General features: G+C 48.7%; 1 protein-coding gene across 4 annotated transcripts in view; it reads left to right on the forward strand.

Annotated features, from left to right (window-relative positions):
- LDB3 (LIM domain binding 3) overlaps positions 1–13,952 on the forward strand; it is a 58,231-nt gene extending 44,279 nt beyond the window's left edge. For all 4 annotated transcript variants that reach the window (XM_005871128.2, XM_014543637.1, XM_014543638.1 and 1 more), the window contains 4 exons: positions 1,066–1,246; positions 1,723–1,843; positions 8,801–8,916; positions 13,530–13,952. In XM_005871128.2, coding sequence (XP_005871190.1) covers positions 1,066–1,246; positions 1,723–1,843; positions 8,801–8,916; positions 13,530–13,619 — 508 coding nt within the window. In that variant the 3' untranslated portion in view covers positions 13,620–13,952. The remainder of the gene's footprint in view (positions 1–1,065; positions 1,247–1,722; positions 1,844–8,800; positions 8,917–13,529) is intronic.
- Positions 13,953–13,958: the final 6 nt, after the last annotated feature.

Raw genomic sequence — 13,958 nt, forward strand, 5'->3', positions numbered from 1 at the left:
GGTAAGGTATAGGGCCAGGCGCGCGGGGGGGGGGGGGGGGCAGCCTCAGGTCCCTCGGGGTCAGCATCAGGTCTGACCTTCTCTGAGCTGTGGCTTCCATCCCTGGTGACACCCACTTCCCTGAGGAGCTGGAGGGTGCAGTGAGGTAAGTGGGTGAAGCCCCCAGAGCGGTGCCTGTGCCGGGACCACCCCCTTGGGCTCAGGCCAGTCCTGGCAGCAGCAGTTGTGGGTGGGGAGGTTGGGGCCTGCTGGCTGCACGCTTGCTGGCAGTGCAGGCTGGGAGCCAGCTTTCCTTTAGGGGAGCTTTGGGGCGGTCCACGGACAGGCCTGCGCGCTCAGGGCATCGGGGCACCTGCCACTCTATGAGACAAGTCATTTCAAGCCTAGAAGCCGGGTGATGGGTGGTGCTGGTTTGAATATAGTATGTCTACAGTATTGGTGTGTGTTTGGCGGGCGCTGAGGGGTGGCATATTTACGTATATATGAAAAATACACTTTTATTTAAAAGTAAAGTAACACATCCTCAGAGGAGAATTAGAAGAAACAGAATGAAAATATAAAACATTTCCTCAACGTCCCACTCTTCTAACTACTGAAGTGGAGCTAGACTCCCAGGTTTGTGTCCTGGGCCCACCCTACCCGCCATTGGCCTGGAGCAACGTCACCTCTCCACGCCTCGGGGTCCTTACCCAGAAGCAGGTCTGATAGCAGAACCTACTTCGTAGGATTGCTGGGGGATGGAGTTAACAAATACAATTTCTCCTCGACTGGTGCCTGACTAGTGCCTGGCAGAGAGGAAGGCCTTGATAAGTGTTAGGCGTCAGCACCTCATTGCTCTTGTCAGCTGAATGGCTGTCCCTGTGTGAGCTGCCCCTGCTGCAGGTGTGGGAGTGGCTTCCAGTTCCCTGGGGAAGGGATGCAACAGGAACACCTTTCAAGGAGCTTTATGTGAATTTTCCATGACTTCATTAGAACAGACACAAGTCAGGGTTGTTGGGGGGTCTCAAACGATCTGGCCTCAAGCTTTTGGGGCTTCCTTAGTAGGTGCTGTTCTCTGCTTCCCAGGGGCCCCTTCCTGGTAGCCATGGGCCGCTCCTGGCACCCAGAGGAGTTCAACTGCGCCTACTGCAAGTCCTCCCTGGCAGACGTGTGCTTCGTGGAGGAGCAGGGTGCCGTGTACTGCGAGCGGTGTTATGAGCAGTTCTTTGCCCCGATCTGTGCCAAGTGCAACACCAAGATCATGGGGGTAAGTGGGCAGATCCTTCCCTCTGGCCTTGTCTTTTCCCCAAGCGACCTCTTCCCTCCTCCGAGAAAGCCGAGAAGTGGCTGCTCACAGCGAGGCAGCTCCACTCTGGTTCTGGAAGGAAGTTGGTTTGCCACCAACGAACTAGGGAGCCGGTGAACTTGAGGAGAGAGATGAGCACCTCCCTGGGCCACAGCTCCCAGTGGCGGTGGAGCTTCTGCAAAGCAAGTTATGTCTTCACCCCCGACCTTCCCTGCACCCACACGTGGCCGTGACCCTGGGCCCCCCTTTGGGAAAACGGCTGCCACAAGCAGCACCTCCTCCAGTGAAGCCTCACAGTGACGTGAGCACGCGCAGCCCAGCCCAGCCAGCGCTGCGGGAGAGGAGCCCGCTGCAGGCCTTTCGGTGGGCGGGCCTGCTGTTTGTGAGGCGGGGTGCTCCCCACCGGCGTCCCGGCCTGAAAGAGCTCCTTCCCGCAGGAGGTGATGCACGCCCTGAGGCAGACGTGGCACACCAGCTGCTTCATCTGCGCAGCCTGCAAGAAGCCCTTCGGGAACAGCCTCTTCCACATGGAAGACGGGGAGCCCTACTGTGAGAAAGGTAGGCTGCTGTGCTGCCCCTCCACCGCCCTCCGCCCCATCCCGGAGAAAGGGGCAGCACAGGGACCGCCTGCAGAGGTCCAGTGGATGGAACCACCCGGAGGCTCCAAGTGGCAGCTTCGCGCCACTACTACACAAAGGCCGTTTACTACACTGTTTCCCCTGCCCCCTGGGCTGCAGCTTTCCTTAGGTGGGCGTGAGGGGTGGGGGCTGTGGGGCAAGGTAGGGGCTTGTTTTATACACATTCAACCTCTGCCCCCTTCCCTGCATCAATTATGTGGATCACAAGTTGGCATCTTGTAGCAGCATGGGAAACGCTTCAGATGATTTTGAGTTGGAGACGGAAAAGTCTAGTCTGAAAAGGCTTTGGCTCTGGACTTTATGCTGGTTCTGTTCCAAGCTCCACCTCAGGCTGACTGTCCAACCCCGAGTGAGTTACTGAGCTCCTCGGAGCCTCACTTTTCCCATCTGTAAAATGGGAGAACTAAATCCCTGCCTCGCATCATTGCGTGAGGATTAAACAGAGAACCTGTGTAAAGCAAACCCGTGATAGTCCGTCTCCCTGCTCCTAGTGTTCCTCCCCGTCTGAACGTCTGAACGCAGAGTTTCTCTGCTTCCCAGAGGGCAGTATGTTATCTTGGAACTTGGAGTAAGGTATCATAAATTCTGAAGACAAAGCACTCTATCAGAGAGGAGGGTGTCGGGCTAACTAGCCATTCACTCACTCACTCGCTCACTCATTTATTCACAGCCTGCCTCTTTCAGAAAAGGGTTTGAGGCAGGTTCCAACAAAGGCAACATAAACATGAATAAGACACTAGAAATAGAAAGTCAGTTCTAAGTAGAAGAGGGAAGAGCAAGCGGGCTGGTTACGAAGAGGAACGGAGCCGCAGTGGCTGGGGGCACATTCGAGGGAAAAGGAGAAACACAGAAGTTAGTTTACATTATTTTTTAAAAATATATTTTTATTGATTTCAGAGAGGAAAGGAGAGGGAGAGAGAGATAGAAACATCAATGATGAGAGAGAATCATGGATCGCCTGCCTCCTGCAAGTCCTACCCCCACCCCCTGCCCCCGCCCCGGGGATCGAACCTGCAACACGGGCATGTGCTCCGACTGGGAATTGAACCGTGACCTCCTGGTTCATAGGTCCACACTCAACCACTGAGCCACGGCAAGTTAGTTTACTTTACAATGAGAAAAGGAGAACATTCCAGTCCCTCAAGGGGAAAAGCAAAACAAAATGAAACTTGCCCCTCTGTCAATAAATTATAAAAATAATTTCTTGGATTCATATATGCTGGTAAATTCTCTTTCCAGCTCTGAAATTAATTGAATGACTTAGTTACTTAATAAGTAATAACTCTGTGTCTCATTTTCCATATCTGTAAAAGGGAGAAGATAACATGCGTTTTTCCTCCTTATGAACATATGGTGATTCCTGGTAATTAAGTATTATTGTTCCAAATATGTGTTGCTATTATTAGTCAACTAAGAGCATTGCAACTTTAATAATTTGTGATGAATCACACTTTGTGTCTCAGGTTTTCTAAAAGAATGATGGATTTCCACCCTCACCACTGCCCCTCTCCATGACGGAGGGGCCCTGGGGCTGCTTTCACTTTTGACTCTAGGAGCACGGGTGTGTGAATGGCCCCTCAGGATCCTGCTTTCCATTCTGTTGGGTCTACGCCCAGAAGACTTGCTGGGTCATGTGATGGTCCTGTTTTTCACTTTTTGAGGAACCTTCATCCTGTTTCCCATAGTAGTTGCTCCATTTTACTAGTATATCCCACCAACAGCGCACAGGGTTACAATTTCTCTACATTTTTGCCCACAGTTATTTTCTGATTTTTAAAATATTTTTGCTGGCAACGATCCTGATGAGTGTGATGTGATATCTCGTGTGGCACTTCGTCATAGTTTTTTTTTTTTTTCGTCATAGTTTTTATTAACAGCTTGGAAGAAGGTACAGAACGATAGGACTCGGACGCAGAGAGATTTCAGTTGCTGAAACAATGAGCTGACACTCTGTGCGACAGCTTGCACGTGAGTGAGACAGGTGTGAGTCAGGCCTCCCAGACTGGCCTGCACCTGAGCACTGCCCGGGCCTGGCCGGGCTTCGTCACCTGGGTGACCTTTACAGAGACAGAGAAAATAAATTCCCAAACCTCCAGAAGCCGAATTCGTGGGGTGCCCTCCCCGACCAGGTGATTTTATATGCAGTTAGGTCTGGGGATCCAAGTGCAGTCCCACCAGCAACTTGAACATCACCCGGAACCTTTTAGAAACGCGGGTTCCAGCCCCACCTCAACATTGTGGAATCAGAAGCTCTGAGGGGTGGGGCCAGCAATGTGTGCAGGTCTCTTGCCTCCTGGGTTAAGTTATTCCTAGTATCTTAACTGTGTTGTTGCAGTGGTCAATGGGATTGTTTTTTAGTTTCTGTGAGTTCATTATTGGTGTATAAAAATGCCATTGATTTCTGGGTGTTAATTTTTTATTCTGCTATATTGCCAAATTGATTTATTAAATCTAATAGTTTTTTTGGTGGTCCTTAGGGTTTTCTGTGTACAATATCATGTTATCTGCGAATAATGAGTTTTGCATCCTCCTTTCCAATTTGGATGCCTTTTATTTCTTTTTCTTGTCTGATTGCTGTGGCTAGGACTTCCAGTGCTATCTATACTAATAAAAGGGTAATATGCTAATTAGATCAGATCAACCAGACATCTTCCCAAAGTCCGACTTCCTTCCGGACAAAGCCACGGTGGCAGGGGCCGAGGCAGGGGCTGTTAGGGGCAATCAGGCCGGCAAGGGAGCAAGCAGTTAGGGGCGAGATTAGGCTGGTGCGGGGGAACAAGCAGTTAGGGGGCAATCAGGCCGGCAGGAGAGGGCAGTTGGGGGTGATCAGGCCAGCAGGGGAGGGCAGTTAGGGGCAATCAGGCCAGCAGGGGAGGACAGTTAGGGGGCGATCAGGTCGGCACGGGAGGGCAGTTGGGGTGATCCAGCTGGCAGGGGAGGGCAGTTGGGGGCAATCAGGCCAGCATGGGAGTGGTTAGGGGAGGATCAGGACGGCAGGGGAATGGTTAGGAGCCAGAAGTCCTGGATTATGAGGGGGATGTCCCCCGAGGGGTCCCAGATTGGAGAGGGTAAAGGCCGGGCTGAGGGATACCCCCCCATGCACGAATTTCATGCACTGGGCCTCTAGTGTTGAATAAGAGTGGTGAAAGCAGACATCCCTGTCTTGTTCCTGTTCTTAGGGGAAATGCTTTTAGTTTTTGCCCATTGAGTATGATGTTGGTTGTAGGTTTGTCATATATGATCTTTATTATGTTGAGGTATGATCCCTCTATTCCAAGTTTGCTGAGAGCTTTTATCAAAAATGGGTGTTGGATTTTGTCAAATGCTTTTTCTATGTCTATTGATATAATTGTGTGATTTTTGTCTTTCAGTTTGTTCATGTGATGTATCACGTTTTTTGATTTGCAAATATTGTACCAGCCTTGCATCCCTGGAATAAATCCCACTTGGTCATGGTGTATGATCTTTTTAATATATTGCTGGAAGCGATTTGTTATTATTTTGTTGAGGATTTTAGCATCTATGTTCATTAGGGATATTGGCCTGTAATTCTCTTTCTTTGTAGTGTCTTTACCTGGTTTTGTAATTAGGACAAAGAGAGCTTGGAAATGTTCTTTCCTCTTGAATTTTTTTGTAATAGTTTGAGGAGTATTGGTGTTAGTTCTCCTTTAAATGTTTGGTAAAACTCCCTTGTGAAGCCATCCGGACCTGGGTTTTTGTTTGCTGGGAGTTTTTTGATTACTGTTTTAATTTCATCAGTAGTTATCAGCCTATTCAAGTTTTCTGATTCTTCCTGATTCAGTTTTACAAGATTGTATTTTCTAGGAGTTTGTCCATTTCAACCAGGTTGTCCAGCTTGTCGGCATATAGTTCATAGTATTTTCTTACAGTCCTTGGCAATCTGTGCTTTAATGAACCTCCAGATGATTCTGACATGTGAGAACCATTGTCCGATAAAGCACTAAACCATTTTTCAACTCAGAGCATGTGATTTGATGGATGGAAATCCTTTTACAATAGCAATAAACCCATTAAATACAGGGTATGAATTCAGCTTGGGGCAGATGAGAGTTAGTCAAAGAATATTGTAACAACCTAATAAATGAGGAACTAGGTTATGCTTCTGGGGGAAGGCCCGTGTACAAGCTAATTCATTATGGATTATGTTCTCCTTTTGTAGTATAAATGAGGAAAATATCAGCTTTTTAAAAAATGTATTAGGGTCAGATCTGTGCTACAATGTTTTAAAAAATATGTTTTTATTGATTTTTTTTTTTTTAGAGAGAGGAAAGGAGAGGGGAGAAATAGAAACATTGACAAGAGTGAAACATCATCAATCAGCTGCCTCCTGCATGCCTCTCAGAGGGGATTGAGCCCACAACCTGGGCCTGTGCCCTGACCTGGAATCGAACTGGTGGCCTCTTGGTTCCTGGGTCGATGCTCAACCACTGAGCTACACCGGCTAGGCAAGTGCTACCAAATTTTAAAGCAAATTAGCAGTTCTCCAGGTCATACGGAATTAAGTTTAAAACAGAAAAATCAATCAATAGTATAGACTAAACACCCCAAAAATAAAAGCAAGCTATTTTAAAAGATTAATCTATGAAAAATCATTGGTTTCACAAGAGAAGGAATTACTATTTAATAAGGTTTTTTTGAACCATTTATCCATCAAATGTGTGCCAGTTCCTGTGCAAAATGCTGAGCATGGGGTGGGGGAGCTCTGCGCTCAAACACCTCAAGAAGACCCATCATCTATGAGATGCCAACACATCAGTGGACAGTTAAGAGATGAATGAATGAATGAATGAATGAGTGAATAGGAAGGGAAGCCCAGGAGAAGCCTCCAGAAGGCCATCTCATGTTTCTTGGTGGGTTTGGGGATGACGACTCCCCAAAAGGAAGGCATGGCCCAAAGAATGTCAGGGGTCCAGGCAGACAAAGTGAGGCGGGTGTTCCAAGCCTGGTCCTGGTCCATGCAGAGGCATGGAGGTGGAGGACAGAGCCCAGGGCATCTGGAGACCAACGGGGAGTAAGAAGAGAGAAGTTAGGAGTGTGTGCAGGGTTTGGAGATGGTGGCCTATAGCCCTGTTTCTCATCCCACATTGATAACTTCCTACAGAGCAGAGAGTGAACCAGAACTTGCTGTGTTCCTGAAGGAAGCAGAATAACGTTTTCCTAGTTCTGGTGTGGTGATAGATTTCTGTCTACTGAACAAATTAAATGTTTGGTCAGAAACAAGGTTGACAGACTGCAATATATGTAAAAGCATTTGCATGTCAAACTAAATTAAACCCCAAAAGGGAAACTATACATTGGAAAATATGCAAGAGATGGAACTTACCAAAGCTCAATGGCAGATAGGTCACTGGAGACAGCCTGAAGTCATGGAACGGGGTCAGTCCACCGCGCTCCTCCACTGTGTGATGGAACCTCTGCAGCCAGACTCCTGGTCTTTAAAATGGGAATCATACTTGTTCTCAGAGCTGCTGTGAAGATCAAACAAGACACGCAGAGAAGCACTAACAGCGGACTAATAGCGGAACCAGTTCCCTCCCCTCCTCTCATCACTCACAAAGACACTCAAAATAAGAGCCAACATTTTGAGGCTTTGTGCCAAGTCCTTCACATACATGATTTACTTATTCTTATAACAACGCCACGAGTTAGGTGCTGTAGTTATTCCCACTATATAGATGAGAAAGTAGAGGCACTGAGAAGTCAGGCAACTTACCTCAGGTTTGAACAATTCCTTAATAAAGCTGGGATTTGAACCCGGCTCTTTCTTTCTTCAGAACCCAAAGTCATAACCCCCATGGCTACTGTCCACAGGCTACTGTCCAGAAAGCCGCCGAAAGGAAAAGCCACTGGGCAGCGCTGTGGAGACAGCTCTGGGGAAACGAAGGCTTCGTAGCAGCCGTCAGGGTTTTCTAGAGAACCTGAGAGAGTGCCCCGTGCACAGTGGGGTTGCTGCCCCGGTCCCAGAGCCCGGCTCCTGTGGCCGAGATGCACAGGGCCTGGCCCTGGGGTCTCAGCCGTGGACTCTGGCGAGGCCCTTCCCTCTTTGATCCCGTTTCCTCAGCCACAAAGTCAAACCAAACCAAACAGAAAAACAATGATAGTTCAGTCTTGGAGGGATTTCACAAAGGTTAACTTCATTCATTGATTTATTGATTCATTGATTCATCCATTCACTCATTCGTTCAGCACATATATTCGCCAGGCACTGAGCTGGGAGTACAAAGACTTTGACACTGAGATATCAGTAAATAGTGTCATCTACTGAGAATGCTTGGTAAACTATAAAGCATTATACAAATAATATTTGTTATTATCTTCTTGGCGGCGGCGGGGCGGGGGGGGAGGGGGCCGGTGGGGGAAAGGGGACATGTCCCAACAAAGTAGCTCAATTATTGTTTCCAGTAGTGAAAATTTGCTATTAAAACAAATGCCCAATAACAGAAGAATGACCAAGCAAAGAACAGCCTATAGCTATTAAAAATGTTAAGGGCTCTCATTCTTCCGAAATAAGCAGAGTTGCTGAGAAATTTTTTCCTTTTTCTGTGACTGTCTGCCTGGCTATAAGAGGGGACAGAGACGGAGGAGAAGCTCAGCTGCAGAAAGTGAATGAGAGTTTGAGAAAGTGCTTGCAAGTCAAACAGGCGCAGGGTGCCAACTAAGCCTCAGCCTGCACGATTCCAGTTCTTAATGGAAAAGGAAAAAATAAATCTTGTAACTGAGTGTTTCATCTGCAAGATGACAAGTAACCCGTTGGGTTTCCCCCACTGCCCTGGCCCTGGCCAGGGGCTGGCTGGCACTGGCCGGGACGCTCCTCCTCGCTGCCGGCTGCGGGTCCTCACTCTGCCTTTCGTTTCAGACTACATCACTCTGTTCAGCACCAAGTGCCACGGCTGCGATTTCCCTGTGGAGGCTGGTGACAAGTTCATCGAAGCCCTGGGCCACACCTGGCATGACACCTGCTTCATTTGTGCAGTATGTTTTTAGCATGGCGTTCTGGCTTTCCGAGAAGGGGCAGGAGGGACCTAGAGGGCCAGACCCACACTCTACATCCTTCCAACTCTGGCCTTCTAATATTCTGATTGTTTATAAAAGCTGGCTAATACCATGATGCCTTGATATGTCACAGTTGAACAAAGTTTTATTACTAGTAATTTTTATTAACCAGGATGGCTTTGTTACTCTCCATTTCATTAGGGACAACAGAGAGCCCAGGACCTGCCTCACCAGCGTTGTTCTTAGTAGGTGAGAGCAGTGACTTACGCTGAGATTTAAAGGAGGCAGATGCTTCCTATAGTTGTAAGTTGTTTCAGATATGATGAAGTGATTCAAGAGTTTCCCCCCTAAATTTTCATTAGGATCGATAGATTGGAACTTATTGACTAATCCTATAAAAAGCTGAGATAAAGTTTCTTTTGATACAACCTTTAGAAAGTAGGATTGAATATAATTTCATTTTCCTAAATGGTCTTCTTCTTGATGTGTAGTTGCCAGGAGATAAGCCCTAGATTAACTATTAACCACGTGTGATGTATTTCTGCTAAACAGCCCGATCATTTTTATCAGGGAGATTGGCATTTTCTTCCCATGGGCTTTGGGTTGGGGAGGGGACTCAGCAATGAGCCTGCTGACATTTACATTCTGACATTTAAAGTTAGGGAATAGCCAACTTAATTTGGGAAAGTTAATGTGCTACTACTATTTTTTTCTTTTTACCAGAGCTGATCAAGGTAAATTTCGGGATGTGTGAAAGATCTGTATAGTTTAAACTTGAAGCGTTTTTATAAACTTATGACATAGGACAACCCAAGTCATAAAGTTTACTGCTATACACTTCAGGTTTTACAATTCATTTCTATACTGCCCCCTCAAAGTAGTGGGGTGCACTGTATTCCCTCTGTGTAGCAGTCTGCTAGGCCTGCCATAACAAAGTACCATAAACTAATGGCTCAACCAACAGAAACGTATTCTCTCACAGTGCTGGGGGAAATTCAAGGTGTCAGCAGGGCTGTGCTCTCTCCCCGAGCTCCTGGGTTCTGCCTGCAGTCCTCGCTGTTTCTTAGCCTCTAACTGCGTAACTCTAGTCTCCGACTCCATCGTCACATGACTGTTTGCCCTCCGTGTGTCTGTCTTCACATGACATTCTCCTCTGTGTGTGTCTGGCTCTGTGTGCTGCTCCTCTGAAAAGGACACTGGCCGCATTGGAGTAAGGGCCCACCTCACTCCAGTGTGCCCCCTTCTTAACTTCCATCTTCATCACATCTGCAAAGACCCTGTTTCCACTGAGATCCCTGCTGGGTCCCTACGCCGGGTGAGCTGGAGGTTGGGACTTCAACAAATGAAATGGGGGGGGGGGGCGGAGACACTGATTTTCCAGATCTTTGAACACATTCTCTAGTTGCCTTTTATAGTCTTTTAAATACATCAGGGCCTGCACTCCAAAGAGAAGAGGGACAATGATATAAATATGCTGACTTTGAGGTTGTCCCCAGTTCAGCAAGGCACAGAATATGGCTCTCTGACCCTTACACTCCAGCTGTGGCTTGTCTGATCCTAAGATGCTTCCTACACATCTGATTACCCAACTTCTGCAAGAACCCAGGAGACTTGGAGAAGGTCCAGGGAGACAGTGGCACAGAGGCCTCTCCTAGGCAGGCTGAGGAGAGGTCTGTGTTGCATGGAGAGGGAGCCGTGGCAAACGTGAGCGGGGTCTGCTCCCTTGAGCTCACTGTGTTTCGCTGAGAGGCATGATCGCAAGCACAAGTCCCAGAGGGAGAACCAAAGAAGCAGCAAAGCTTAGGGCTGTTCAGACTGAGATTACAAATAAGTTCTGGTCAAGTGTGAGAGATCCATAGCTCTGCCCAAAGGATCCGCCCAAAGGAACCAGGCAGATCCCATCCTGTGGAGAATCACCGCGGAGAATCATTACGTCCTCCCCCCAACGAGCCCTGTGTGGCACTCACTGTCCTGTTAGCGTTTATCAAAATGGAACATGGCGTGAATTTTTGGAAAACAATCTTTCGATTGGAAAACTTTGAGGGTTTTCTTGGTTCTCTTTCCAAATCACACTTAATGAGCATATATTTTTCTTTTAACTTAAAAAAAAACAGTAAGAAAGGAAGACCAGGACTAGCTCCCCCAGTTGACGGTGTTTCCTGCAGTCATATCTCAGGAGAGCACATCCATCCAATAACCAAGACTGGGAGTGCAAGAGCATTCCAGAACTTCCCCTTCAGGGAATTTAGAATCTTGAAGGAAAGCAAAGCAGCACATACCAGCAATTCACAGCAGCACAGACAGCATTGCTGAAGTCCCACGCACATAGAACGAAGGCTCAGAAAAGGCAACGTGGGTCAAGGGGAGGGCTCAGCTCCTGTCTGCCTTTGGCACTTGAGTTCCAGGGAAAGGATTTGGGTCCTACTTTCCTGGGGGAAGGATGTCTTCCTGGCCCCTCGTTTCCTCCAAGTTTAGTTGGTTTCTGGCCCTTCCTCACCAGTGTGGGTAACAGGAGGGGACGCTGGTGGCATAACTTCTGTGGGCAGTGCTGAGGCTGCTGCACCCGGCCTATTTCACCGCCTTCCACTCTGTAGCCGGCACTGTTCATGGCCACCACTCCTTCCCAGCCAGGCCCCGATGCTCCTAGACCCCGGAGCTGGGGAGGTGGCCATCCCTGCTGTGCCCGTGCTGAGTAGGCTGGAGACCCCCTCCACCATGAAGCCACCATGCATCCTGCCTGCAGCCTCCTGGCCCAAGACACTGAGCACAACCTCGTTATGACAAATCCTGTTCTCAGCCTCATCTCATTAAGGGAGCCACCTCTGAGGTTCTGGCCCTGCCTCATCTTTGGTCTTCAGTCCCCCCAACTCCTTGTCCAGCCTGACTCATCCCAGAGTTCTCACCAGCAGCCAGCACTGTCGCAGACCAGGCAGGGTTGGCAGGCATCTCCTGGCCAACTCACTCCAGAGCTGTCTTTCTGTCTCCATGAAACCTATCTCCAGTTGGATCTTGAGTGCCACCTTCTTGGACTTGGCTCCAAACTGTCATCAGCAGCTTGAGGCCACCACAGGAGCCTGGTTACACTCAACATGACTGTATCTGCCTGGGATGTTTTCAGACACTTTCAGGTCATGTCTTCCAGAGCCCACTGGCAGGTCTGTGGACCCTAAGTGTGACATCAGGGCTTTGCACACGGGGCCCTCATGATGCCGCTTTTCTTTCCAACTCTCTTGGCGTGGACACACGCTCACTGACCCCGTTCATCTCTGTAGGGTGATTGCCCGATCCTTATGCCTCCCCATATGTGGGAATTCCACCTGCATTTCTTTACCCAATGTTAGTGTCCTGGTTGTGGCCCCAGTTCTACTCCCTGTTAGGGACCCTCAGCGCCCTCTCTGAGGCTGGGCCAATCCCAGCCAATGTGGCTTCCCAGCTGACGCTGACTCATTGGCATTATTGCTCACCCAGGGCCAGCCTACCCATTGGTAGTCTAAACGCTGGGAGGGCTGGAAGCATTTTTCCAAGTCTGGTGAGATCTTGCTTTCAGTTGTATCTTCTGTTTGGCTCAAAGACATTTTTATAAAGCTTCTCTCAGGTTTGGACATTCTTACATCTATAACACGAGGCGGGCACTTTGCCAAACAATGTGCATAAATCTCTCAATCATCTGGCCTTCCTGGTATCACGCACACAGAACCCGACTCGGTGCCATCCCTTCCCTTCCTCTAAGAATTCTTCTCTCAGGTACACCTGCCACACGGAGGCCGGATCCCATTGGGCAGTGCCGACTTTTTTTGTTTGTTTTGTTTTTGTTTTTTGTTAATCCTCGCCCGAGGATATTTTCCCATTGATTTTTAGGGAGAGTGGAAGAGAGAGGGAAAGACAGAAACACCGATGTGGGAGAAACACATGGATTGGTTGCCTCCTGCAGGAGCCCTGATCAGGGCCCAGGCCAGGGAGCCTGCAACCAAGGTACATGCCCTTGACCGGAATCGAACCCGGGACCTTTTGGTCCGCAGGCTGACGCTCTATCCACTGAGCAACACTGGCCAGGGCAGCGGTGTGGACTCTTACTTTCTTTCACTCTTTGGCTAGAGGTATGTAAGCTTAGAGGTGACAAGCTACTGAGGGCTTTGTTTGGTTTTTTCTTTTACTAAAGTGAGAGTTCTCTAGTGGTGTTTGTGGAGCTTTTCTTATTCCTTTCATTGTGAGTGAGGATAATTTAATGGTGTGTTTGCTAGTTTACTAACGGTATTTTTTTAGATGTTAACCATCTCTGTGGATATTGACTTATGAACTAGTATTGGTTCCTTGTTAATTTTTGGATAGTGCCAACGGGTCTTCAGCATGCATATTTCTCTATTCCATTAATTTATTTAATTTGAGTTTTACTCCATGTTCCTCTCTGCAAGTGTTCAGTTCATATAGTTTAACCCAGCTTCCGCAGTTAAGGCTTGGAGGTGGGAGAAAGGGCTGCTGCCTCCCCGCTCTGCCCGGGACAGCGCTTCCCCTAAAGGGTGACAAACCTTTGGCGGGGGTTCCCGCCTCGGGCCTGCACGCGCCTGTGTCACCCGGTCTGTTTTCTGTCCCAGGTCTGCCATGTGAATCTGGAGGGGCAGCCGTTCTACTCCAAGAAGGACAAACCCCTGTGCAAGAAGCACGCGCACGCCATCAACGTGTAGGCAGCCCGGGCGGGCCGGCGGGCCGCTGCCGCTGCTGCTGCTGGAGGAACGGAGACCCTGGCGAATGGAGAGGGAAGCACCGAGCGCGCCTGAGTGTAACTTAGTCTTTCTCTGCACACAGATTGTGTATTTGCCTAGTTCAGACTAGAAGCCAAATGGAGATTCCTAAGCCAAAGTAGTAATTAACCCCAGACTGGAATTGCACCTCGGACTGAATCCTGGGAACTCAAAAGTGAAAAACAAAAAGTAACTTTAACTTTCCCCAGTGATGCACGTCCCGGGCCACCAGCGCCAGGCGAGCGGGCGGAGGAGGCTCCAAGGCCGGGCTCCGGGCTCCGG

The sequence above is a fragment of the Myotis brandtii genome, unplaced genomic scaffold (genome assembly GCF_000412655.1).
Source record: "Myotis brandtii unplaced genomic scaffold, ASM41265v1 scaffold33, whole genome shotgun sequence".
NCBI classification, from domain to species: domain Eukaryota; kingdom Metazoa; phylum Chordata; class Mammalia; order Chiroptera; family Vespertilionidae; genus Myotis; species Myotis brandtii.